Raw genomic sequence first — 27,200 nt, 5'->3', positions numbered from 1 at the left:
GCATGAAAGAAGATCACAGTTTTCAAATAAAAGAAGCAGACCTTGTTATTGTACTAATCATTTATTTAATATATAATTTGTTGTTATACAGCATGTTTATCACCACAATGAAAATCTTTACAAACAGTCTGCAGCGATTTCATTCAGTGTAAATTGTAACAGGTTTTAAACGCATGAAAACAACATGAACACTGGTTACACAAGCTCTTACAGCCTGTTCTGGTACATTGCTATTCCTTCACAAATTCAAAAACCATATCGTCGTTCTTAACAGTGTTGCGGGTGTATAAAGACAGTACATCTTTGTAGGACAGCCCGCAGGCTCTTTTAGATAAATAAAAGACACAGTGTTGCCTGCACACATCTGACATTTCATGTTGTAGCTATCTATTATGATAGAAAATATTTGTAATCCCACGTTGATTTTCCAAATACTGTAGGATACCTTTTGGGTACAGGTTGAAGTCCGGGCTAAATCCGAAGGAATCAAAAAACGTGACAAAATTTCTTTGTCTCTGTTGTCACTGAAGTATGTTTTCATATTAGTTTGGATTTCTTCAAATGTTTTGTTACTTTCTTTATAAAGAAAATTGAGCTCAACTTTCTGAAGGTTTCCATTTTCAATGTTGTTGTAAAGTTTGTTCTCCACAGTCAGCATGTTGCTCCTCAAGGCCCAGGTCCAGGTCCCATACTGGACCTCGAACTTTCTGTATACTGCAATTTCATATGTATTTTTCAAGCTGAAAACAAAGGTTTCATTCAGTAGAGCATCCCACAGGTCATGAACGTTGCCTATGAAGTTTGAGAGAGTCATTCCAGCAGAATCTGAGGCCTTTGAGATGATGAACTTCTTCAGGTCTTGGATGCTCTCACTGTAACCTGGATTTGGAGGGGCCATGGGTGGACTTCCCTCCCACAGTTGGGCAAAGTATTTCACATCTTTTTGAACATCAAATGCAATGATATCACTGAAGCACTCTGAGTTGCATCCCTCCTCCTTAGCAGCTAGTTGGGCCATTTGGTCCAGTTTTTCTTGGAGGCGTCTTTTTCCTTCCATATTGTTCTTTGCAGCTGAAATATCGGTAACATTCTGATGAACAAATACACAACTCGGAGACAGTTTGACTTTCTTCATTCTCATGAAAGCCTGAACAACAATCTGCAGAACATCTTGCATATCAGCAGGATTCTCTCCAAAGATATTGATCAGTGTCATATTTGCCAGACCAATGACAAATGTTGCCAGTTCATTGTCATGGTGAAGAGTGCTGCTGCCCGCCAATTCAAGAGCACGGAGTCCTTCAGTGTCCACCACTAGTATAAAGTCAAACTTGAAGTCTTTCTTCATGTCTTCTGACACCTTCAGCAGCTGCATGAAGGCACCCTTGGTGCACCTGCCAGCACTTACTGCAAACTGTAATCCAAACATGGCGTTCAACATTGTTGATTTTCCACTGCTTTGGATGCCCAGAACTGACAAAACAAAAATTCTGATGTCACCCAGTTTCTTGATGACTTCCTCAAACAGGCTCTTGATCCATGTTAAAGGCACGTGACCTGCATCACCATCCATCAGCTCCATTGGTTGTCCTGATATCATGAGTTCTGCAGCCAGCTCGGGGTACTTGGACCAATCAGTGCTTCCGTTTGGCGTTTTCTGCCAAGATGCATGAGCTTCATAGATCTGTCCCATTTCTCTGAGATGTGCTCTAAACCAAATGTAGCTGACTGAAGTTTTTCTGATATTTCCTCAAGCTGAGCTTGTTTGATATTTAGCTGATCGGATTTATCATGTTTCTTCTTCAAAACCAAAACCTCAGACCATTTATCATCATACATTTGAAGAAGGAAAGAGATTTCATCAGTGGAGAGATCGTCCAATAGGATTTGAGTCCATTTAAGGAAGTATTTTCTCTCTCCTGGTGTGAGAGATTCAAGACTTTCAGTGAACAGTTTAATGAGGTCACCAAAGGAGGCATCACATTGTTTTTGTCGTATCTGCATCAGTTCTTCTTGATTTTTACATTTCTGGTCCTCAACATGTCCAGTAAGATGATGCTGTTCTTTGTTTACTCTGCACCAATCACGCAACAGATGGCCTTGACATGGCAGAAATTTATTTTTGACCTCTGAGATTTTCTTTCCCTGAAGCAAATTCATCAATTTTGTTGCGGCATCTTTATTTTTTTGGCAGATTTTATTATCCTCATCCACCCTGATTCCAGAGACTTTGGCCATGGTTTCAAGCTGGAAGGACACATGTGGTCCACGCAAAATGTTTCCAATCATTATTTTCAGTTCTTCAAACACATCGGACTGGCTTCTGTCTTTCAGGCCCATTTTATATTTCCCCGTTTTCATTTCAAATGAATCACATTCATCGTTGACAAAGAGACAAATGAGGGGCTTCTGAGACTCAAAAAGTGCTGAGAGCACTGATAGCAGATTACTGTTACTGTCTTCCACACTGGATACAAGAACTACAGTGACTGAAGACTTTTCGATTATTGTTTCACGTTGTTTTTCAAACTTCATAGCATCTCCATGAAGATTACAGAAGGCAATGCAGTCATTGAATGCATCATTGGGTTTCCCAGCAGGACAATACCAGGCAATCTCTGCCACACCATCCATCAAATAACGAGATTTTGTGCTGCCTGAAGAGTTCCTGTGGAAGAAGGTGCTGTGGCGGTCATTAATTAAAGTGTTCATTAGCTCAGATTTGGACTGTGTTGTTGAACCAAGTCGTACAAAAGACACTAAAGGTGTCTCAACTTTGTAGATTGGCAAACTGTTCATCGTCACAGTGTTTGAATCTCCATCTAACTGTGTTTTTTTTCCAGCTTTTTCTTATTTGTCTGAATGTCCACAGAGGACACTCGATAGCAGCAGTGACTGGATCAGGCACAAGCAAAGGTAACGCATACTGACACTGGGACAGTTTAGTAACTATGGTCTGTCTGAGGTAGCTGTCTGAACAGTGAAATACTGCCATTTGGACATCCATTGGATGTACACGAGTCTGTTTTGCTTGAGCTGACTTTACGCTGCTCTTTAAAAATGCTTGGAAGTCACTGTTTCCTTTCTGAGACTGAAACCCTCCAACCTGCTGTGACTCACTCACCTCAGTGCTGTAATTTTTAACAGAAATGTATCTGGCTCTGTAGTCTAACATCAGTAACCTCTGAAGAAAAGCATGTGCTAGGTCTTTCTCAGATGTTTCACAGTGCTGGTTTACAGGTGGACCTATTTCCAAAAACTGTGCTGGTGTGAACTTCTGTTGGTGTTCATGTGGAAGGTGAAGTCTGCTCAGCAGTGCTTCAGTTTGTCTTTGACGTTGCTCCTTCTACATGGTTTCTACAGAAATCTGTAAAGAGATTTGAGTTTTCTGAACTTTTAAAATTACGAAGAAGAAAATACAGAAGTACGCTGATTGAATAAAAGGATTCATCTTTATGATGCTGTCAAATTTATTTTTAGATGTTTTTACCTTCTCTGTGTTTCTGTCCAGATTTAAACTTTCTGCAAAACAAGAATTTACACCATTACTGGAAGGACAGAGTAATGTACTTAGAACCAAATGATTGTGCTTTGTTTGCACGTTCATTATATTAATCAATAAAACAGTTTTCAATAAGTGCAATACTTCATAATGATAAAAACATAGATTTTCATCCTCACACCTTTGTTTTAGTTTTGAAATAGAAAGTAGTGCATTACCTTGTTCATTTGTTAGAGATGTGATTTTAGGTTTTTCTCCTTTTTCTGTTATGACAGCACTTTTTTCTGCATTTTGAAGGTCACACTACAAAATAGGACATTTCATTGAGCCTGAAGCTGACTGTGCAAGAACCACTCATAATAAGATGCTCATTTTCATTTACGACATTCATAAAATTGATCATAAAAAAGTTTACCTTTGTGTTTGTGTCAGATGTACTTTCCTGTACTTCTGAGTCTTTTTTTCTTTCAGTTTTTCCTGTTTTTGTTTGAGACCACACCAGACTCACCACGTATCCCACTGCTGATTTGACCATAGTGTTGTAACTGTTGCTTGGAGTCTGGGTTGGGGGCCCTTCTTGTTGGGAGGAAAGAACACTGCTACAGCTCCCCTGTGCCCCACGTTCAGGTACCTCTGGGTAATACACAACATTCACTCTGTGAAACACAAATTTCCTTTGGTAGCATCAAGTCCCCCACCCCCACCAAAAGAAAAAACCTCTTCGGGAACCATCACCTTATTGTGGTGGAGAAGTTTGTGTGCCCCTATTAACCTGAGAGCTGTGTTGTCTGGAGCCTTTGTGCTCCTGGTAGGGTCTCATGGAAAATTGAGCTCAGGCAAGAAGCCAGACTAAGAATGGTTCACAAGACATCAAGACACAATAAAGGCAGAGGCCATCATTGGAAGCCCGGGGCCCGGCCTGGATGAAGGGTCTGGATGGAGGACCTGTCAGCGAGCACCTGGTGGCTGGGCTTGCCACAGAGCCCAGTCAGGCACAGCCCAAAAAGGCAGCGTGGACCTTCCATCTCCACCTCGTGGGCTCACCACCCGCAGAGGGAACTGCTGGTATCAGGTGCACAGTCCCATGAGTGGCAGTGAAAGTCGAGGGCCTCCGCAGACCATACCCGGGCGGCAGGGGCTAGCTCTGGGGGTGTGGAACATCACCATGCTGTGGTGGAAGGAGCTGGAGCTTGTGCAGGGGGGTGGAGCGATACCAGTTAGACCTAGTGGGCCTCACCTCCACAGACAGTCTCAGCTCTGGAACCACTCTCCTTGATAGGTGTTGAATCTTATTCTTCTCTGGAGTTGCTCAGGGCGTGAGGTGCCGGGCGGGTGTGTGGCTACTCACGAGTCCCTGGCTAAGAGCCGCTATGTTGGAGTTTACCCTGGTAGATAAGAGGGTCGCCTCCCTGCACCTTCAGGTGGTGGGGTGGAAACTTTGACTGTTGTTTGTGTGTATGTACTGAACAGCAGTTTGGAGTATTCTGCCTTCTTGGAGTCCCTGAACTGAGTCCTATATGGGGCTCCAGTGGTGGACTTCAATGCACACGTGGGCACTGACAGAGACACCTGGAGAGGTGTGATTGGGAGGAATGGCCTCCCCGATCTAAACCCGAATGGTCATTTGATATTGGACTTCTGTGCTAGTCATGGACTGTCTATAACAAACACAATGTTCAAACATAAGGATGCTCAGAAGTGTACATGGTACCAGAGCACCCTAGGCCGAAGATCGATGATCAGTTTTGTGATCGTATCATCTGATCTGAGGTCGCATGTTCTGGACACTTGAGTGAAGAGAGGGGCTGAGCTGTCATCTGATCACCATCTGGTGATAAGTTGGATCAGAGGGTGGGGGAGGACTTTAGACACACCTGATAAGACCAAAGGGATAGTGTGAGTGAACTGGGAATGTCTGGAGGAGCCCACTCTCTGACAGATCTTCAACTTACACCTCCGGCGGAGTTTTTCTAGCATTTCTGTGGAGGTTGGGGGCATTGAACCAGAATGGACAATGTTCAAAGCTTCCATTGCTGAAGCTGCAGTGGGGAGGTGTGGCCTTAAGGTTTTGGGTGCCTCAAGGAGCGGCAACCCTCGAACACCGTGGTGGACACCGGTGGCCAGGGAAGCCGTCTTACTGAAGGAGGAGTCCTTCCGGGATATGTTATCTCAGAGGACTCTGGAGGCAGTTGCAAGGTACCGACAGGCCTGAAGGGCAACAGCCTCTGCTGTGGGGGAACAAAGCAGCGGGTGTGGGAGGAGTTCAGATCAACCATGGAGAAGAGGTTTTGGTCGGCACCAAGGTGGTTCTGGCAGACCATGAGGCACCTCAGGAGTGGAACACGGGGAACCATCCAAGCTGTCTACAGTAAGGATGGGACTCTGTTGACCTCAACTTAGGATGTAATCCGGCGCTGGAAGGAACACTTTGAGGAACTCCTGCATCAGACCGGCATGCCCTCTATAGTAGGGGCAGAGCTGGAAGCTGATGGCGGATCATCATCAAGTTCCCTGGTGGAAGTCACTGAGGTAGTCAAACAACTCCACAATGGCAAGGCCCCAGGAGGTTGATGAGATCAGTCCAGAAATGCTGAAGGCTCTGGGTATGGAGGGACTGTCTTGGATGACACGTCTCTTCAGCATTGTGTTGAGGTCTGGCACAGTGCTGAAGGAGTGGCAAACTGGGGTGCTGGTCCCCATATTTAAATAAGGGGACCACAGAGTGTGTGCCAATTACAAGGGCATCACACTACTCAGCCTCCCTGGTAAATTCTACTCCAGGGTGCTGAAAAGGAGGGTTCAGTGGATAGTCGAACCTCTGATTGAAGAGGAACAATGCAGGTTCCATCCTGGTCAAGGAGCAACCAACCAGCTCTTCACTCTCACAAGAATCCTGGAGCATGCCTGGGAGTATACCCATCCAGTCTGCATGTGTTTTGTGGACTTGGAGAAGGTGTATGATTGGGTACCCTGGGAGGTACTGTAGAAGGTGCTGCGGGAGTATGGAGTGAGGGGGTCCCTTCTCAGGGCCATCCAATCTCTGTACTCACAAAGCGAGAGCTGTGTTCGGGTGCTTGGCAGTAAGTCGGACTTGCTTCTGGTGGGGGTTGGCCTCCGTCAGCGCTGCACCATGTCACCAATCCTGTTTGTGATATTCATGGACAGGATATCGATGTGTAGTCGGGGGGAGAAGGGTTTCCAATTTGTTGGGCTCAGGTTCTCATCACTGCTTTTTGCAGATGATGTGGTCCTGTTGGCTTCATCAGCCTGTGACCTCCAACACTCACTAGATCGGTTTGCAGCAAAGTGTGAAGCAGCTGGGATGAAGATCATCACCTCTAAATCTGAGGCCATGGTTCTCAGCAGGAAACCAATGGGTTGCCGACTCCGGGTAGGGAATGCGGTCTTATCCCAAGTGAAGGAGCTCTAGTACCTCGGGGTCTTGTTCACGAGTGAGGGGACACTGGAGCGTGAGATTGACCAAAGAATCAGCACAGCAGGGGCGGTATTGCATTAGCTCCACCGTACTGTTGTGATGAAAATGGAGCTGAGCCAAAAAGCGAAGCTCTCGATCTACTGGTAAATCTTCATTCCTACTCTCACCTATGGTCATGAGGGATAAGACATGACCGAAAGAACTCGATCGCGGGTTCAAGCGGCCGAACTGGGCTTCCTTTGGTGGGTGGGTGGCATGGTTCTAGCTAGAACCATTTTAGTGCTGGGTAAATTACGTGATCGCTAGTCTTTGCTGGGGGTCCAGGTTGACAGAGCCCCTTGAAGCTATATGGGTTTTATACCTTTAAAATGTTATTGGCAAGCCTTATTTTAACTAATTTTGAGTCATTTTAGATGCACTGAAAGAAAGAATAAAAGAAAAAAATGACATGTATGTTGTAATATTTGTAATACCAAAGTTCTTTTTTATACCCCTAAAAAATTTAGCGGAAGTTACAGATAAACGCTAAACCGATAACTTTCAGTATTGATTTCAGTACACTAGCAGCTACTGACACAACAACGAGCCACCACTTCTGTGTCAGATCAGCCTTCTCTCAGCAAAAGAGACCTGGTAACCAGGGAGGAGGAGGAGGGATAATAAAGACAGTTTCTCTTTGCACCATACAGACTCGCCGGCATATCATGCAAGTCATCCACAGGCACAATAAACCTCACAGACACACGGACAACACCATTAAACTCTTTGTATATGCAGTGGTTAAAGTACGATCAGAGTGTCTCATTGCATTTCTTTTGTCATGAAACCTTACCCATAATGCACTGCAGCATGTGTGTCAAAAATGCTAAAACATTCAAAATTAGTGCATTACTTTAAAACTAAAACAGATAGCTGATATTTTCACTTTATAAAACGCCAGACATGACGTTAATTTAAATATGTCCAAAATTTGTTTGGTTAAAATTTTAACCATGAGTTAAAACTGTATGCAGAGAAATTGTATTGTAAATTGTATCTCTCTTTTTCTCTTCTGTAACCAGCTCTCCTCTGCCTGCAGAGGATAGAGCTGTCCGTCTTAAAAAAATGTAACAGGTAGGCACTAAAATCTTTGAGTTCAGGCTTCACAAATGTTTTTAACTGTTAAGCTTTATTCACTATGCCTGCGAAATATGTTAGCCGTCTAAAAATGATCAGACCTAAATTTATCAGAAGCTAATTGGTCCACTGATGGTTTTCATAGTTATCTGAAAAGCTAATCTGATAATGAAAATATTTGCTTTGATAATTATCGGATTTGCGGAACTGTGCCCACCACTGGTCAAGACAGTTTTTTTTTTTTCCAACATCTTTCAGTGGGATAGCATTATTATTAGTTTTTGTCTTTTGAAGCAACTCTAGATTCTGAAACATTTTTCTGGAGGATTTTTTTTTCCCTTTAAGTCAGAGCAGAGTGCTTCTCTATCCGCTCTGATCTGTGCTTTCAGCTTTCTGTGGCTTCACAGAGTGCTGAAAGCAGCTGACTGCTGATCTCTCTGCTGTTTGCACTTAGATCTGAAGAAAATGAGAAATATATTTCTTATTTCTTTAAGTATCTGTGTGATGACCCAAGGGTAAAGTTTATTTCCATTAGATGTTTTATTGTGCTTTTATTTTTGTACTTCCTTTCAACCCGGAAGTGTATCGAAAAGGACAGTGTCGGAAGGTAACTTGACACAAGGTAAAAAACGAGGAGGGTGAGCAAACGCAAGGAGAAACGTGATGGAGCTCAAACGGGGAGAGAAAGTTTAGTTTCAGTCGAAAGTGGCTACAAGGGTACGGTAAATTTATCGAGGAATATGTTGTAAATAAGCATGTTATGTCTTTAGTAAAGAGTAGAATATTAAGTTAAAACCCATAAGTAGTCTGTGTTCTAATGTATTGTTTTATTTCTTTGCCCCTTTTTCATAGCTCTTACGTTGGTTTGAGAACGGCAAAAAATCAATAAAACCCTTAAACCATCAGTCCGGGCTAACTGATTTCGACTGGAAGCTACAGTAAGAGCTTGACCACTCGCCGCCATATTCCTCAACGTGGTCTCGAGGTTCAACGGTGTGTACCCAAGACGGACAGCAGGTGGCAGCAGTTGGTCGGAAAATTGAAAGGACAACGGAACGAACATCTGAATTAAACATGGGAGAACTCACAGGACATTAACGGGCAGACCCCGTGTCTACAAAAGGGAATTGAGAATTTTAAAGTTGCTCTTCAAAATGAAAGTGAGAACACAGTGGAAGTCATGCAAGCAACAATTAAATGGCAAGAAAATCTGGTGGCTCATTCAGAGAGTATAGGCCAGGACATGCCTGATGTGCCACGCCGCTCTGAAAGAATAAAAACACCAACTGAAAGGATGCTTGCTTATCAAAAGGAAGAATTAAATAAAAAGGAAAAAAGACTTTTGTACTTATATGAACAGTGGAAAATGGAAACACGTGCAGCAAGGAACAAATTCAATTCAGACCTAAGTGAAATAATTCTGTCATCACTCGCAGACATTAGAAAAGGGTAAAGATGACATCATGAAACTGTACTCTGAAATAAGGAGCCACGTGGCACCACCAGCAGATTTACGGAGAAAAATTGACGCTTGTGAAGCAGTAACATAATTGCTATATCAGAAACATGGATCAATGAAGATAAAGGAATGGATTTTGAACTGGATGGATATGAATTTAATTGTGTAAACAGAAAAAATAAGAGTGGAGGAGGAGTGGCTGTGTATGTGGATAAGAACATGGATTATAAAATAGTAGACAATATGACAACTGTGATTGATAACTTATTAGAATGTATAACTATTGAAATATGTGAAGAAAAAAGCAAAAATGTATTAGTCAGCTGTATATATAGAGCACCAGGATCTAGTATTGAAACATTCACTGACTGTATGGGAAAAATGTTCTCAAAAACTAATCAAAAAACTGTGTTCATTTGTGGTGACTTAAATATTGATCTGCTCAATCCAAATAAGCATAAAATAACAGATGAATTTATCAGTATAATGTACAGTATGAGTTTATATCCAAAAATCACCAGGCCAAGCAGAATTACATCCCATAGTGCCACCTTAATTGATAATATATTCAGCAATGATATTGAGAATAACACTGTGAGTGGATTATTAATCAATGACATTAGTGATCATCTACCAGTTTTCATCGTTTATAATAGAAACCATCGGCGGAATCAGCCAGAGGAGAAAATAAAATACAGGCGAGTGCGGACAGAGGAAAACATGAACACACTAAAGAAGGATTTACAGGAGCAAAACTGGGAAAAGGTATACAGTGAAAGTGATGTTGATAGTGCATATGAAAGTTTTTTACAAATATTTACATCATTATATGATAAAAATTGTCCAATTAAACAAGACTACAGAAAACAAAAAATCCAAGCTCGACCATGGATGACGAAAGGGTTACGAAATGCATGTAATAAGAAAAATACACTGTATAGAGAATTCATAAAACTAAAGACTAAAGAGGCAGAAAATAGATATAAGAAATACAAAAATAGATTAATATTATACGGGTATGTAGGAAGGAATATTATATAATAACAAAAACAATATTAAAGGAATATGGGATATATTAAATAGCATTATCAAAAATGGTAATAAAAAACAGAGTTACCCTCAGTATTTCATTGATAATAATAATGTCAAGAAGGAAAATAAGGATGAGGTAGTCAACGGTTTTAATAATTTTTTTGTAAATATTGGACCAAGCTTGGCAGAAAAAATTCCCGATTCCCAACCTGAGGATTGGGATAATAATCTCATAGAAAGAAATCCCTGTTCAATGTTCCTCACAGCAGTGGATGGAAATGAAATTATAGACATTGTGAATAATTGTAAATATAAAACATCTACCGATTTAAATGAAATTGATATGGTGGTGGTAAAACAGGTCATTGAATGGATTGTAGAACCATTAACATACATCTGTAACTTATCATTTCAAACCGGTAAATTTCCCAATCAAATGAAAATAGCTAAGGTTGTGCCGCTGTATAAGACTGGGGATAGACACCACTTCACAAATTATAGACCTGTTTCTTTGCTTCCACAATTTTCCAAATTATTAGAAAAGTTATTCAATAATAGATTAGACAAATTCATAAATAAACATAAATTACTTACTGATAGTCAATATGGATTCAGAGCACATAGTTCAACATCACTTGCATTAATAGAATCAGTTGAGATTACAAACGCCATAGACCACAAATTACATTCAGTTGGAATATTTATAGACCTTAAAAAGGCTTTTGATACAATTAATCATGACATATTAATCAATAAACTTGAACAGTATGGGATTAGGGGGTTGGTGTTGCACTGGGTGAGAAGCTACTTAAGTAACAGAAAACAGTTTGTGAAGTTGGAATATGCATCATCATGCTTGGACAATGCTTGTGGCGTCCCACAGGGGTCAGTATTGGGTCCAAAACTGTTTCTAATTTATATAAATGATATTGTCAATGTTTCCAAAATATTAAAATTAGTATTATTTGCAGATGACACAAGCATTTTTTGTTCAGGGGGGGATTTGCAGGAGTTACTGAGGAGGATCAGTATAGAAATGGGAAAATTGAAAATATGGTTTGACAGAAATAAATTATCATTAAACTTAAGTAAAACAAAATACATGTTATTTGGCTATTGTAATACAGACATACAGGTTCAGTTACAAGTCGAGGGGGTAGATATTGAAAGGGTACATGAAAATAAGTTTCTGGGGGTGATAATAGATGATAAGATAAACTGGAAGACTCATATAAAACATATACAAAGTAAACTGTCAAGAAGCATTTCAGTTCTAAACAAAGCGAAACATATTCTGGACCACAACTCACTCCGCATTCTTTACTGCTCACTGGTTTTACCATATTTACAGTACTGTGCAGAGGTATGGGGTAATACTTATAAAGGTACAACACAATCACTATCAGTAATGCAGAAAAGAGCTATAAGAATTATTCATAATACTGGCTATAGAGATCATACAAATCCACTATTTTTACAATCCAAATTCTTAAAATTCACAGACTTGGTTCATTTTCAAACAGTACAAATTGTGTATAAAGCAATAAACAATTTACTTCCAGCAAATATTAAAAATATGTTTTTTAACAGATCAGGGGATTACAGTCTGAGGGGGAAATTTAATTTAAAGCATCAGTGGGCACGAACAACATTAAAAGGTTTCTGTATTTCTGTCTGTGGGGTGAGGATGTGGAACAGATTGGGAGTGGGGCTCAAGCAATGTCCAAGCATGAACCAGTTCAAACAGCGGTACAAAAATATGTTTTTTTCTGGGTATAGGGAGGAGGAAGGGTAATGAGGGTTAGGGTGTTTTTGTTGTTTGCTTCGGCTTGTAAATATATAGTATTTTGTATGTAAGTAGGTATGTGTAGGTGTATATTTATGTTTGTGTATATATATGTGTATATATGTGTATGTTGATGTGTATATGTATGTGTGTGTATATATATGTATATATATATATATTGATATCGGTTTAGGTGTGTAGGAATTTATGTGTATATGTGGCAAAGGGTATTACTGGTTGTGGGGAAGAAGGGGTAGGGATAAATAAGCTGATGCTTCACCCTACCCCTTTTCGGACATGTTGGGTACACAGTAGGAACTTTTTTGTTGTTGTCTTTACTGATCTATCTTGTAATTGTTGTTGTATCAAATGTTCGAAATAAACAGTTTTCATTCATTCATTCATTCATAACTCGTGACATTATGAAAATCATCTTTGAAAGATTATCTGGTGTTGATGGAGATTTTGATGGAGAAGATGTAAGAAGTAATCTACGTGAGCTTCTAGATCGTGACTATGCGCTCTCCATATATGGTTCTACTGCTGCAAATTCAAATAGCACCCACCATTCCTCATCTTCTCACCTTGCATCGAAACAGGCTGAGGCAGCCGCAGAGCTGGCAGTGAAGGAGGTCGAGTACAAGATCGCTCAAGAGGAAAGAAAGCAGAAGGAAAGGATTAAGGCTTTGGAAGAACAACACAAGAAAGAAATGGAAATTCAAAGATCTGAGTTGGAGCGTCTGCAGGCTGAGAAAGAGGTGGAAGCAGCCCGAGTCAGGCTTGAAGCTTACGACAGACAAATAATACAGGTGGGAAACGTCCAATCAGTCAGAAGTGAGCAAGTCATCCCCAACAGCGCATCTCAGCTGCCATCTAACACACCTACATCATCAGTAACTCCTAGTGTCGCTCAGCTTGCAAAGGCAGTTCAAGACAGCATAATGATGAACAGACTTCCTACACCAGAGCCGACGGTGTTCAATGGAGAGCCAATCCTCTTTATTGAATGGAAATCCTCCTTCATGTCACTGATTGATCAAAAGGGCATCTCAGCTGCAGACAAACTGTATTACCTTAAAAGGTATGTGAGCGGTCCAGCTCGTAAATGCCTTGAAGGAACCTTCTTCAGAAATGATGAGGAAGCCTACCGAGATGCCTGGGAAAAGCTTAACCAGCGGTATGGCCAGACATTCGTTATTCAAAGAGCATTCAGAGAGAGGCTATCGGGTTGGCCAAAAATACAGTCTAAAGACGCTGAAGGGCTAAGACGCTTTTCAGATTTCACAAATGCGTGCATACTTGCTATACCCCATGTAAAGGGCCTGGAAATATTAAACGACTGTGAAGAAAACCAAAGGCTCACACAGAAACTGCCAGACTGGTTAGCTGCCAGGTGGAATCGCCATGTTACAAAGGCCCTGATGGAAGGTAAAGAGTTTCCCCGCTTCAATGATTTTGCTGCATTTCTTTCAGAAGAAGCGGAAGTTGCCTGTAACCCAGTCACCTCTATTCATGCACTCCGTTCTCTGGAGACAACAGGCGACAAAGGTAATCCAAAAGACAATAAAAGAAACAAGGCCAGTGTATTCAATACAAAAACGACTGTACAAAGAGATGAACAATGTACTCATAAAACACGCACGGGATCTCCATGCATGTTGTGCCAAGACACACATCAACTCCACAAGTGCCCAAACCTCATGAAAATGCCTCTGAAAAATCGAAGGTCATTTGTCAATGACAATAAATTGTGCTATGGCTGTTTGAAACCAGGTCACGGTGTGAAGGACTGTAAATACCGCCTTACTTGTGACATATGTGCAAAAAGGAATCCAAGCTGCCTTCATGATGTAAATTACAGTAGTGATCTGAAAAGAGAAAGGCATATGAATATTGAAAGTGCAGCACAAATTGACACACCAGAGACAACAACCGCCATGTCACTTAACATCGCCAGAGAAGGACAATCTGTCAACACCTCAATGATAGTTCCAGTGTGGGTGTCATCAACTGCAAATCCTTGCAAGGAAAAGCTTGTCTATGCACTACTGGACACACAAAGTGACACCGCCTTCATTGATCAGGATGTGAGCCATGAACTGCAAACCGATGTTTATCCAGTGAAACTAAAATTAACTACCATGATGGGAAAGAATACAGTTGTAAGCAGTGGAAAGGTGTGTGGTCTTCGTGTCAGGGGCTACAGCTCTGCAACAGTTATCCAGCTCCCTCCTGCATACACGAAGGACTGTATTCCGGCAAACCGCAATCACATACCAACTCGTGAAACAGCCAAACGCTGGAGTCATTTATCACCAATTATCGATGAAGTCCCACCACTCCTCAGTTGTGAAGTAGCTCTCTTGATTGGTTATAATTGTCCCCGAGCCTTAGCACCAAGACAAGTGATACTAGGCCAAAATGATGAGCCTTATGCTGTGCAGACAGACTTAGGATGGAGTATAGTTGGCAGCTCAGAACCTTGCCTTGAGACTGATATGACAAGCAGCCTCTGTCACCGTGTCACTGTAAAAGAGATCCCTTCAGTAACTCCCATGGATGCAATTCGTGCATTGGAAAGTGACTTCAAAGAGGTCAGCAAAAATGACCGAACAGTGTCACAAGAGGATCTCATCTTCCTCGACAAACTCAAAAAGGGCATAAGGAAGACTGAACAAGGTCATTATAGAATGCCACTCCCCTTTAAGGAAAGACCACAGATGCCTGATAACAGACAGCTCGCAGAGGTCTGACTTAACCAACTCAAGAGGAAATTTGCCCGAGACGAGACATACAAGGAAGATTATGTCAAGTACATGAATGACATCATTCAAAGAGGTGATGCTGAGGAAGCTCAAGATGATGCATTTCCTGGTGAAACGTGGTATATACCACATCATGGCATTTATCACCCAAAGAAACCTGATAAGCTGCGTGTGGTTTTTGACTGTTCAGCCAAGCATAAAGGAACCAGTCTCAATGAGCAACTCCTGACTGGACCAGACATGATCAACAATATGACAGGTGTTCTTCTACGCTTCCGGCAGCATCAAATAGCTCTAATGTGCGACATAGAGAAAATGTTTCACCAGTTTCAAGTCCAAGAGAATGGTCGCAACTACCTCCGCTTCTTGTGGTGGAAAAATGGAGATACAAGCACACAGCCACAAGCGTACAGGATGACAGTACATCTGTTTGGCGCCGTCTCCTCCCCAGGGTGTGCAAATTATGGGCTAAAACACCTAGCCAATGAGAACAGTCTTGCGTTCCCACTAGGTTCTCAGTTCATAGCCAGAGACTTTTATGTGGATGATGGAGTAACAAGTGCAAAGACCGTAGAAGATGGTATACGGCTGGCACAAGAGGCTCGTGAAATTTGTGCAAAGGGTGGTCTGCGGCTACAAAAGTTTGTATCGAACAGCGATGCACTTCTAAACAGCATACCAGCATCAGAACATGCAAAGGACATCAAAACAAAGGACCTTGCTTTCTCTGAAACAACAGAGAGAGCACTGGGTATTCACTGGAGCATAGAAAGAGACTGCTTCACATTCAACTTTGTGCCAAGAGAACAACCTCCTACACGGCGTGGGATGTTGTCAACTGTAGCATCTATATACGATCCTTTGGGATTTGTCGCCCCATACCTTCTCAATGGCAAAAAAATCCTGCAGGAGATGTGTCATCAAGGTACTGGATGGGATGACCCACTGCCTGAACATCTAAGGCCACGGTGGGAGTGTTGGAGAAAGATCTCATCAAACTAGAGAAATTGCAGATAGCTAGATGTTATGTGCCTGATGGCTTTGGAGAAGTGGTGAAAAGGGAACTGTATCATTTCTCAGATGCAAGCACCACTGGATACGGACAATGTTCATATCTAAGACTGATAAACAATGACAGAGATGTTCACTGTGCTTTTGTCATGGGAAAGGCTCGTGTCTCTCCCACAAAGGTCACCACCATCCCAAGGTTGGAACTCACTGCAGCAGCAGTCTCAGTCACAGTGAGTAGCCTGCTCAGAGAAGAACTACTGTATGACAATGTGGAAGAGTTCTTTTGGACAGATTCAAAGGTCATCCTAGGATACATAAATAACGAAGCAAGACGCTTCCACACCTTTGTCGCGAATAGAGTACAGAAGATTCGCAATAGTACAATCCCACAACAGTGGTTTTATGTTCCCACCTGTGAAAACTCTGCAGACAAGGCATCCAGGGGAACAACAATGGATGAACTACTGTCATCTGACTGGTTCACAGGTCCTAAATTCCTGTGGGAAAGGGAAATACACCACCCCACAAAGGAGAGTATTGAACTTCCAATCGGAGATCCAGAAGTGAGGAAGGTGCAAATATTACACACACAAACAACCGAACATGTGAGTCTTGCTGATCGACTGGTAAAGTTTTCATCCTGGTCTCATGCCATCAGTGCTGTAGCACGTCTCAGACGCCGTCTGCTGAAGGATAAATCAAAGGCACACTCTACTGTAAGTGAACGACAAAAGGCAGAGCTTGTAATCATCAAAGCTCTCCAAAGACAAGCATATCGGGAAGAAATAAAGTTACTAAGCAAAGGTAGACCATTACCGAGTAACAACAAACTGCACCCTCTTGACATGTTTTTGGACAGAGATGCTGTGCTCAAGGTGGGAGGACGACTGCACCACTCATCCCTTTCAAGCTTTTTCAAACACCAAACTGTCATTCCTTGAGAACATCATGTCGCAAAACTGATAATTGCACATTGCCATGAAAGGGTTAATCATCAAGGCAAAGGTATGACAATGAATGAAATCCGATCCAGTGGCTACTGGATTCCCAGACTGGGTCAAGCAGTTGCACCCTATATTCGCCAGTGTGTGTTTTGTCGTAGACTTAGGAGACCTGTGGAATGTCAGAAAATGAGTAATCTCCCAGTGGAAAGAATGGAACCCTCTCCACTCTTTACCTACTGCGGCATGGATGTTTTTGGTCCATTTCTGATAAAACAAGGACGGAAAGAACACAAAAGATATGGTCTCCTCTTCACATGTTTCTATTCTCGTGCCATTCATGTTGAGATGTTGGATGATCTTACAACTGATGCATTTATCAATGGACTGCGATGCTTTATCGCATTACGGGGCTCGGTCAAACAGATTAAATGTGACCACGGTACCAATTTTGTAGGCGCCAAAAATGAATTGAATGCAGCTCTACAGGAAGTTGATGCTGAGAGACTAGTAACTTTCCTCACAGAAAAGCAATGCGATTTTGTCTTCAATGCACCTCATGCAAGCCATGCTGGTGGAGTGTGGGAGCGACAGATAAGGACTGTGAGAAATATTCTGAACTATACACTCAGCCTCTCGCCTAGTCGACTCAATGACACTTCCTTAAGGACCTTTTTGTACGAGGCAGCAGCGATCGTAAACAGCCGCCCACTCACAACAGACAACCTCAATGATCCGAACAGTTTGGAACCACTGACTCCTAATCACCTCATCACCATGAAGGCTACCACCGCTTTACCCCCCCCCAGGAAGGTTTGTTCGGGAGGACCTGTATGGACAAAAGAGATGGCGCCAAGTGCAGTATCTGGCAGAGCAGTTCTGGAGCCGTTGGAGGAAGGAGTACCTCCACAACATCATGGTCAGACAACGATGGCACAAGCCTAAGAGAAACATTCAAGTAGGTGATATAATAATGGACATGGACGAAACACAACCACGATCTATGTGGAGGCTCGGAAGAGTCTCAGAAACTGTAACAGACAAAGATGGGCTCGTAAGACGGGTGAAGGTATTGCTTGGAGATAAAAATCTGAGCAAAAGAGGTGAACACGTGAGTAAGGTATCTGTGGTAGAACGCCCAGTTCACAAGTTGATTCTGCTATTAGAAGCTTGTTAGAGATAAAGTTCAATATAAAATGCAGGTTTATAAGTTCATAATTTTCTGTAAAATGGTCATTTCATGTAAGGAAATAATTTGTGTGTTAAGTTAAAGTGTGTTAAAACACCAAATTATTTGGTGGGAGTGTGATGACCCAAGGGTAAAGTTTATTTCCATTAGATGTTTTATTGTGCTTTTATTTTTGTACTTCCTTTCAACCCGGAAGTGTATCAAAATGGACAGTGTCGGAAGGTAACTTGACACAAGGTAAAAAAAAACGAGGAGCTCAAACGGGGAGAGAAAGTTTAGTTTCAGTCGAAAGTGGCTACAAGGTACGGTAAATTTATCGAGGAATATGTTGTAAATAAGCATGTTATGTCTTTAGTAAAGAGTAGAATATTAAGTTAAAACCCATAAGTAGTCTGTGTTCTAATGTATTGTTTTATTTCTTTGCCCCTTTTTCATAGCTCTTACGTTGGTTTGAGAACGGCAAAAAATCAATAAAACCCTTAAACCATCAGTCCGGGCTAACTGATTTCGACTGGAAGCTACAATCTGGTTGAAATTGCAAAATAAAACAAAAGCGTGACTCTATAAGCTTGAAATGCAATAGAATTGGTACATTTTTCAGCAACATTTCAGTTAATTATCTGGAAAATCATTGAACAGGACAACCAATTTGAATGTGAGAACCGGGTGGAAGTTTGCAGTACTGGGCAGTATCGCCTGGCGCCGCCCACCATAGCTGGAACCCTGGTGGCTGGTGTCTCCCTTAGAGATAAGGTGAGAAGCTTGGTCATCCGTGGGGAGCTTGGAGTAGAGCCGCTGCTTCTTCGCATTGAAAAGACCCAGCTGAGGTGGTTCGGGCATCTGTTAAGTATGCACCCCGGGCGGCTCCCTAGGGAGGTGTTCCAGGCAAGTCCATCTGGGAGGAGACCCCGGGAAAGACCCAGGACTAGGTGAAGAGATTATATCTCCCCACTGGCCTGGGAATGCCTCGGGATCCCCCAGTCAGAGGTGGTCAGTGTGGCCCAGGAAAGGGAAGTCTGGGGTCCCCGCTAGAGCTGTTGCCCCCGTGACCCGATCCCGGATAAAGTTTTGAAGATGAGTGAGTGACTGAGATGTTGCATAGTACAAGCGTGCCGTTGAACAACACATCAAAGTATTCATCATTGTTAGCCTATCTGTGTTCACGTTTAATGGTCGCTGATGTATTTTATTGCTAATTAAAGCAATCACTCAGAGTCATCAGTGGCATTTCTGGAAAATGTTTCAGTCTCTATTTCTTGGGGGGTGACAGCAGCCCAAGCAAGTACACACACAAGTACCACACAATAAACCTCACAGACCCAAACATGACATACGTGGCACATTCGCCACACATCCGTGTGAAATATGGCTGACATTCAGACATCATGCACTTATATGTTGCGCATGCGTCATTTTGGACCACAGCAGCACGTCTGAGACAGAGTTTCTTCACTCCAAGCAATGAAATGGATTAATGGGATTATTAACCATCAGATGATAAAGGTAAAACCTCTTACTCGTAAATCATTCTAAAGTCAGTTTTAAGCAGAAACAAGACCGTCTTAAGCAGAAACTGCAAAATTCTGTGAAGCCTTGAAATGATCGACGCGCAGTGTATGCATCAGCTAGCAGCTCGTTTTGCTGCAGCACTATGATGGCTTCCGCCGCCTTTTATGATGAAATAATGCTGAATTCATGTAGAAATGACTGTTGTACAAAAGCTTCAGATATCTGTCGCTGAGATAGATGATGACTGGAGTGCAGTTTGAAGCAGAAACAAGGTGTTAATCCATGAACCGTGTCATCAGGGGGGACCTCGTCATCGATTCCCACCTGTGGCCTTTCTATGTGGAGTTTGCATGTTCTCCCCATGTTTGTGTGGGTTTCCTCCGGGTGCTCCGTTTTCCTCCCACATTTACAGACATGCAAGTTAGGTGAATTGGAAATTTTATACATGTTCAGGTCTCCCTTGCAAAAGAGATCTTGATCTCAATGGGACTAACCTGGTTAAATACAGGTTAAATTAAAATTACACCCTACCATCAGATATTTCAACTTCATATATACCTTAGCTCATCCACAATCACTACAGTAAATTTCAGGACGTTTTGTCTTTATTTAGTGGAGTTGCATAGGGGATACATTTTTTGGCAGCCACCGTCTGTCAGCCTGCCAGAATTTGTATCCCCTATCTTTATCGCTGGAATTGCACCCTACCATCAATCGTTTTATCTTCATTTATACTTTAGCTCATCCACAATTCCTACAGTAAATTTCAGGAAGTTTTGTCATTATTTCAGGTCGACAGATGGTGACTGCCACAAAATGTATCCTCTATACAACACTAAATAAAGACAACACTTGCTGAAATTTACTGTAGTAACTGTGGATGAGCTAAAGTATAAATGAAGATAAAACATTTGATGGTAGGGTGCAATTCCAGCTATAAAGATATGGGATATGTTTTCTGGCAGCCACCATCTGTCGGCCTGCCAGAATTTGTATCCCCTATCTTTATAGCTGGAATTACACCCTACCATCAGGTGTTTTATCTTCATTTATACTTTAGCTCATCCACAATTACTACAGTAAATTTCAGGAAGTTTTGTCTTTATTTAGTAGAGTTGCATAGGGATACATTTTCTGTCAGCCACCATCTGTCAGCCTGCCAGAATTTGTATCCCCTATCTTTATAGCTGGAATTGCACCTACCATCAGGTGTTTGATCTTCATTTATACTTTAGCTCATCCACAATTACTACAGTAAATTTCAGCAAGTTTTGTCTTTATTAGTAGAGTTGCATAGGGGATACAAATAATGGCAGACTGACAGATGGTGGCTGACAGAAAATGTATCCCCTATGCAACTCTACTAAATAAAGACAAAACTTCCTGAAATTTACTGTAGTAATTGTGGATGAGCTAAAGTATAAATGAAGATAAAACACCTGATGGTAGGGTGTAATTCCAGCTATAAAGATAGGGGATACAAATTCTGGCAGGCTGACAGATGGTGACAGGGATAAGTGCTTTGGCACAACACCTGACAGGTGTCATCACAATTTGTATCCCCTGGCGCGGGAGCGCGCACTGACTCGGTGCAGCGCTTACAGATGTTCTGCAGCTCTTTAAACGATCTCCTGCTCCCAGACAAAAATAACAGCATGATGGTTGTTCAATACATGACATTAAAAAATAAGTTTCATAATCTTTGACGATGTTTAATGCATGGGTGTCTTCACGTCAATTACACACACAGCACGGAAATGGTGTCCAACATAAAAAAAAAATGCTGTAAGACGTTTATTAAAAAAATGTTATTTAAAAAAAGAAAACCCTGTGAGACGTTTATTTAAAAAAAGAAAACGCTGTAAGACATTTATTACATTTATTAAAAAAGAAAACACTGTAAGATGTTTATATATGTAAAAAAAAAAAAAAACACGCTGTAAGACGTTTATGATCACACCACTGTCAAGATAATCTATTGATTGCAAGTAGGGTCTGCATGTTGATTTGGCACAAACTCTACACCAGATGCCCTTTCCGCTGCAACGTCACATTGCAGTGAAATGTGGTAGGGGTGAGGTTCAAACCAGGAACCTTTGTAACTGAAACCAAGCACTTGGCCACCACCTCGATATCTGTATCTTATAGATTAATAAGCACGGTAGCTTTGAGGCTATGAAATTGGGCTATTAGTAAAAGAAAAAAAAGAAAAAGGGGTGTTCACAATAATAGTAGTGTGGCATTCAGTCAGTGAGTTTGTCAATTTTGTGGAACAAACAGGTGTGAATCAGGTGTCCCCTATTTAAGGATGAAGCCAGCACCTGTTGAACATGCTTTTCTCTTTGAAAGCCTGAGGAAAATGGGACGTTCAAGACATTGTTCTGAATAACAGCGTAGTTTGATTAAAAAGTTGATTGGAGAGGGGAAAACTTATACGCAGGTGCAAAAAGTTATAGGCTGTTCATCTACAATGATCTCCAATGCTTTAAAATGGACAAATAAACCAGAGACGCGTGGAAGAAAACAAAAAACAACCATCAAAATGGATAGAAGAATAACCAGAATGGCAAAGGCTCACCCATTGATCAGCTCCAGGATGATCAAAGACAGACTGGAGTTACCTGTAAGTGCTGTGACAGTTAGAAGACGCCTGTGTGAAGCTAATTTATGTGCAAGAATCCCCCACAAAGTCCCTCTATTAAATAAAACACATGTGCAGAAGAGCTTACAATTTGCCAAAGAACACATCAACTGGCCTAAAGAGAAATGGAGGAATATTTTGTGGACTGATGAGAGTAAAATTGTTCTTTTTGGGTCCAAGGGCCCCAGACAGTTTGTGAGATGACCCCCAAACTCTGAATTCAAGCCACAGCTCACAGTGAAGACAGTGAAGCATGTTGGTGCAAGCATCGTGATATGGGCATGTTTCTTCTACTATGGTTTTGGGCATATATATCGCATACCAGGTATCATGGATCAGTATGGATATGTCAAAATACTTGAAGAGGTCATGTTGCCTTATGCTGAAGAGGACATGCCCTTGAAATGGGTGTTTCAACAAGACAATGACCCCAAGTACACTAGTAAACCAGCAAAATCTTGGTTCCAAACCAACAAAATTAATGTTTTGGAGTGGCCTGCCCAATCCTCAGACCTAAATCCAATTGAGAACTTGTGGGGTGACATCAGAAAAGCTGTTTCTGAAGCAAAACCAAGAAATGTGAATGAATTGTGGAATGTTGTTAAAGAATCTTGGAGTTGGAATAACAGCTGAAAGGTGCCACAAGTTGGTTGACTCCGTGCCTCGCAGATGTGAAGAAATCATGAAAAACTGTGGTTATACAACTAAATACTAGTTTTGTAATTCACAGGATTGCTAAAAAAAAAGCAGTTTGAACATAGTAGTTTTGAGTTTGTAGCGTCAACAGCAGATGCTACTATTATTGTGAACACCCCCTTTTCTACTTTTTTTTTTTTTTTTTACTACAACCCCTGGCAAAAATTATGGAATCACCGGCCTCGGAGGATGTTCATTCAGTTGTTTAATTTTGTAGAAAAAAAGCAGCTCACAGACATGACACAAAACTAAAGTCATTTCAAATGGCAACTTTCTGGCTTTAAGAAACACTAAGAAATCAAGAAAAAAAGATTGTGGCAGTCAGTAACGGTTACTTTTTTAGACCAAGCAGAGGGAAAAAAATATGGAATCACTCAATTCTGAGGAAAAAATTATGGAATCACCCTGTAAATTTTCATCCCCAAAACTAACACCTGCATCATATCAGATCTGCTCGTTAGTCTGCATCTAAAAAGGAGTGATCACACCTTGGAGAGCTGTTGCACCAAGTGGACTGTCATGAGCCATGGCTCCAACACGAGAGATGTCAGTTGAAACAAAGGAGAGGATTATCAAACTCTCAAAAGAGGGTAAATCATCATGCAATGTTGCAAAAGATGTTGGTTGTTCACAGTCAGCTGTGTCTAAACTCTGGACCAAATACAAACAACATGGGAAGGTTGTTAAAGGCAAACATACTGGTAGACCAAGGAAGACATCAAAGCATCAAGACAGAAAACTTAAAGCAATATGTCTCAAAAATCGAAAAATGCACAACAAAACAAATGAAGAACGAATGGGAGGAAACGAGTCAACGTCTGTGACCGAACTGTAAGAAACCGCCTAAAGGAAATGGGATTTACATACAGAAAAGCTAAACACAAGCCATCATTAACACCTAAACAGAATAAAACAAGGTTACAATGGGCTAAGGAAAAGCAATTGTGGACTGTGGATGACTGGATGAAAGTCATATTCAGTGATGAATCTCGAATCTGCATTGGGCAAGGTGATGATGCTGGAACTTTTGTTTGGTGCCGTTCCAATGAGATTTATAAAGATGACTGCCTGAAGAGAACATGTAAATTTCCACAGTCATTGATGATATGGGGCTGCATGTCAGGTAAAGGCACTGGGGAGATGGCTGTCATTACATCATCAATAAATGCACAAGTTTACGTTGATATTTTGGACAACTGAAAGGATGTTTGGGGATGATGAAATAATTTTTCAAGATGATAATGCATCTTGCCATAGAGCAAAAACTGTGAAAACATTCCTTGCAAAAAGACACGTAGGGTCAATGTCAATGAGCAGATCTGATTTGATGCAGGTGTTAGTTTGGGGGATGGAAATTTACAGGGTGATTCCATAATTTATTCCTCAGAATTGAGTGATTCCATATTTTTTCCTCTGCTTGGTCTAATAAAGTAACCGTTACTGACTGCCACAATCTTTTTTTCTTGATTTCTTAGTGTTTCTTAAAGCCAGAAAGTTGCCATTTGAAATAACTTTAGTTTTGTGTCATGTCTGTGAGCTGCTTTTTTTCTACAAAATTACATCCTCCGAGGCCAGTGATTCCATAATTTTTGCCAGGGGTTGTAATAGCCCAATTTCATAGCCTTAAGAGTGTGCATATCATGAATGCTTGAACTTGTTGGATTTGTGAGAATCTACTGGTACCTTGTTTCCCATGTAACAATAAGAAATATACTCAAAACCTGGTTCAATCTTTTTAGTCACATAGCACTACTATTATTCTATATACTATAACACTACTGTATCATCGCATGACCTTTAATAGCCAAAATCAGAGTTGTTATGAATTCTGTGCAACATGTCCTTTAAAATAACATCAGTTTCCATAATGTGTGCAAATAGCATTGTATCTTTACCAGATTAAAAACAAATGATGAGGGAATCAAGAAGATGTTTGACTCCAGTGACACAGGCTGTACTTTTCTAATAGTTCTGCTTTTCTATCTGGATTTACTGAAGACAGACTCACATTCTTGAATGTTAATTTTACCTTCTTCACTTTGAGGAGATGATACAAACGTGTTTTCAGACTCTCCTGATGTGTCATCACCTTTGTCCACCTCGTTGTTATCACCAGCTTTGTTCACAGGATCACACTAAAAAAAAGAGGCTATATGTATTGTTACTTGGCTTGTTGCAGAGGTGGGACAAAGTCACCATCAAATCATCAATCTGCAAGTCCCAAGTCAAGTCTTAAGTCAGCTTGCAAACAATTGGTGGTCATTATGACTTGAGACTTGACTTGGGGCTTGCAGATTCATGGCTTGAAAGTGACTTGATGGTGACTTCGTTCCACCTCTGTTTGGTTATATCCATTGCAGTGAACACAAGGAGTTTTGCGGTGCTACAACTTGGGCAGGTTATACACAACAGTTAGATGATTAATGCAGCAATAACCAATAACTGCAGAACATCACTCATCCAAGTAGGTTTTCACATTCATCCTGTTTCTCTCCCTCAGCCCCAACCAGTCCCAGCAGATGACTGCCCCTCCCTGAGCCTGGTTCTGCTGGAGGTTTCTTCCTGTTAAAAGGGAGTTTTTCCTTCCCACTGTAGCCAAGTGCTTGCTCACAGGGGGTCGTTTTGACCGTTGGGGTTTTACATAATTATTGTATGGCCTTGCCTTACAATATAAAGCGCCTTGGGGCAACTGTTTGTTGTGATTTGGCGCTATATAAAAAAAATTGATTGATTGATTGATTCAGCTTTGGTTAGCTTTCGTCTGATGGTTCCTAATAAGAACCATAAACACAGTGCACAGTCATGTGAACAAGAAATAAACATAATGCAGGAAGAAGAAGTTTTGCAAGCAATGTATTAAATACACATGTTAAGTGACAAATCACAAATTGCTGGGGAAGGATATGAAAAGTGCAACCCAGTCTCATGGCAAGTCATGATTCAGCAGCAGGAGATATACATTAATCTATTGGTTTGTGATATTGTGACGAAAAGCGCCTCATTTTCATCACGACAGCAGGAAGTCATTCTAATTCATTCCGTGATGACAGCACAAAATTAAAAGTGAAGCGGGGGGGGGGGGGGGGGGTGGCGGTGGTTATGGTTAGAGTGGGGGGAAGGAGTAGGATTAGGTTATGGTTAAGGTTAGAGTTGGGTGTAGGAGTAGGGTTAGTAATAGTGAGTTAAAAAAAACCCTGTCATGAAAATTTGACTCATTTCATGACGGGAACACAAAAAAACCAACAAAAAACAAACAAACATGAGACTGGGCTGGAAAAGTGATGATCAGAGAACATGTGCTTGACTGGTGTCACTTTCAGTGACAGTGGGAGTCCTGAATATTATTTAGGAGGCCATCGGTTGTCTCTCACAGGGTCAATATTACAGAAGCGTATTGCATTCACTGGATAAAAAAAAAAAGACCACTGATCTCGTAATTTCAAGATAAGATCTCGTAATTACGAGATCTTTTCTCATAATTACGAGACAAGATCTCGTAATTATGAGATCTTTTCTCGTAATTACGACATCGGGATCTCATAATTACGAGAAAAGATCTCGTAATTACGACATCGGGATCTCATAATTACAAAATCAGGTGCCTCCTGATCTCGTAATTACGACAAAAGATCTCGTAATTACGAGATCAGTGGTCTCCAGCTTCCCCGTATGCGAGCTTCCTCAATGATCAGTGGGCATGATGTCGCTGTCGCAATTAATCTGCTGTTACCACCTTCTCGGTCTGAGACACTGGGAAATACTGATATTTCTTAAAAATGAGGATGATATTAATATTAGTATGTCAACACTGCAGGCATCTCAAGTCCTTGGGATTGTTCCGGCGGAAAGCCCAGTCTGACGTGCTGGACGTCGCTCTCTTTCTTACGTACGGAAGCTCTGAGCTGCCAAGCCCTAATATATATTTGGCTCAGTATCATGCAATTACGTGAAACGTTTCATGATATAACGTGATATTTATCACGTTATAACGTAATACTTATCACGTTATTTCGTCATATGAAATTATCATGTTATTTCATGATGCGGTATTTTCACGTTATAACGAGAAATTATCACGTTATAACAAGAAATTATGCTCCATGTCGCCGTAATTATG

The 27,200-nt window shown here is 41.3% G+C and overlaps 1 protein-coding gene and 1 long non-coding RNA gene across 2 annotated transcripts in view; one reads left to right on the top strand and one right to left on the bottom strand.

The window, feature by feature from the left end:
* Positions 1 to 237: 237 nt before the first annotated feature.
* Positions 238 to 27,200, bottom strand: part of LOC117527314 (interferon-induced very large GTPase 1-like) — a 44,309-nt gene continuing 17,346 nt past the window's right edge. The window contains 6 exon segments of the mRNA XM_034189623.1: positions 238 to 1,701; positions 1,704 to 2,838; positions 2,840 to 3,367; positions 3,491 to 3,522; positions 3,721 to 3,805; positions 3,918 to 4,135. Of these exon segments, the coding sequence (XP_034045514.1) occupies positions 239 to 1,701; positions 1,704 to 2,838; positions 2,840 to 3,367; positions 3,491 to 3,522; positions 3,721 to 3,805; positions 3,918 to 4,135 (3,461 nt within the window). The 3' untranslated portion in view covers position 238.
* Positions 8,678 to 9,659, top strand: LOC117527332. The gene is made up of 2 exons (XR_004565495.1): positions 8,678 to 8,771; positions 8,907 to 9,659. It is a non-coding gene; the product is annotated as an uncharacterized LOC117527332 (long non-coding RNA).

This window comes from Thalassophryne amazonica, chromosome 16 (genome assembly GCF_902500255.1).
Source record: "Thalassophryne amazonica chromosome 16, fThaAma1.1, whole genome shotgun sequence".
In the NCBI taxonomy this organism is placed as follows: Eukaryota; Metazoa; Chordata; class Actinopteri; order Batrachoidiformes; family Batrachoididae; genus Thalassophryne; species Thalassophryne amazonica.
This window is presented reverse-complemented; position numbering and strand designations above follow the sequence as displayed.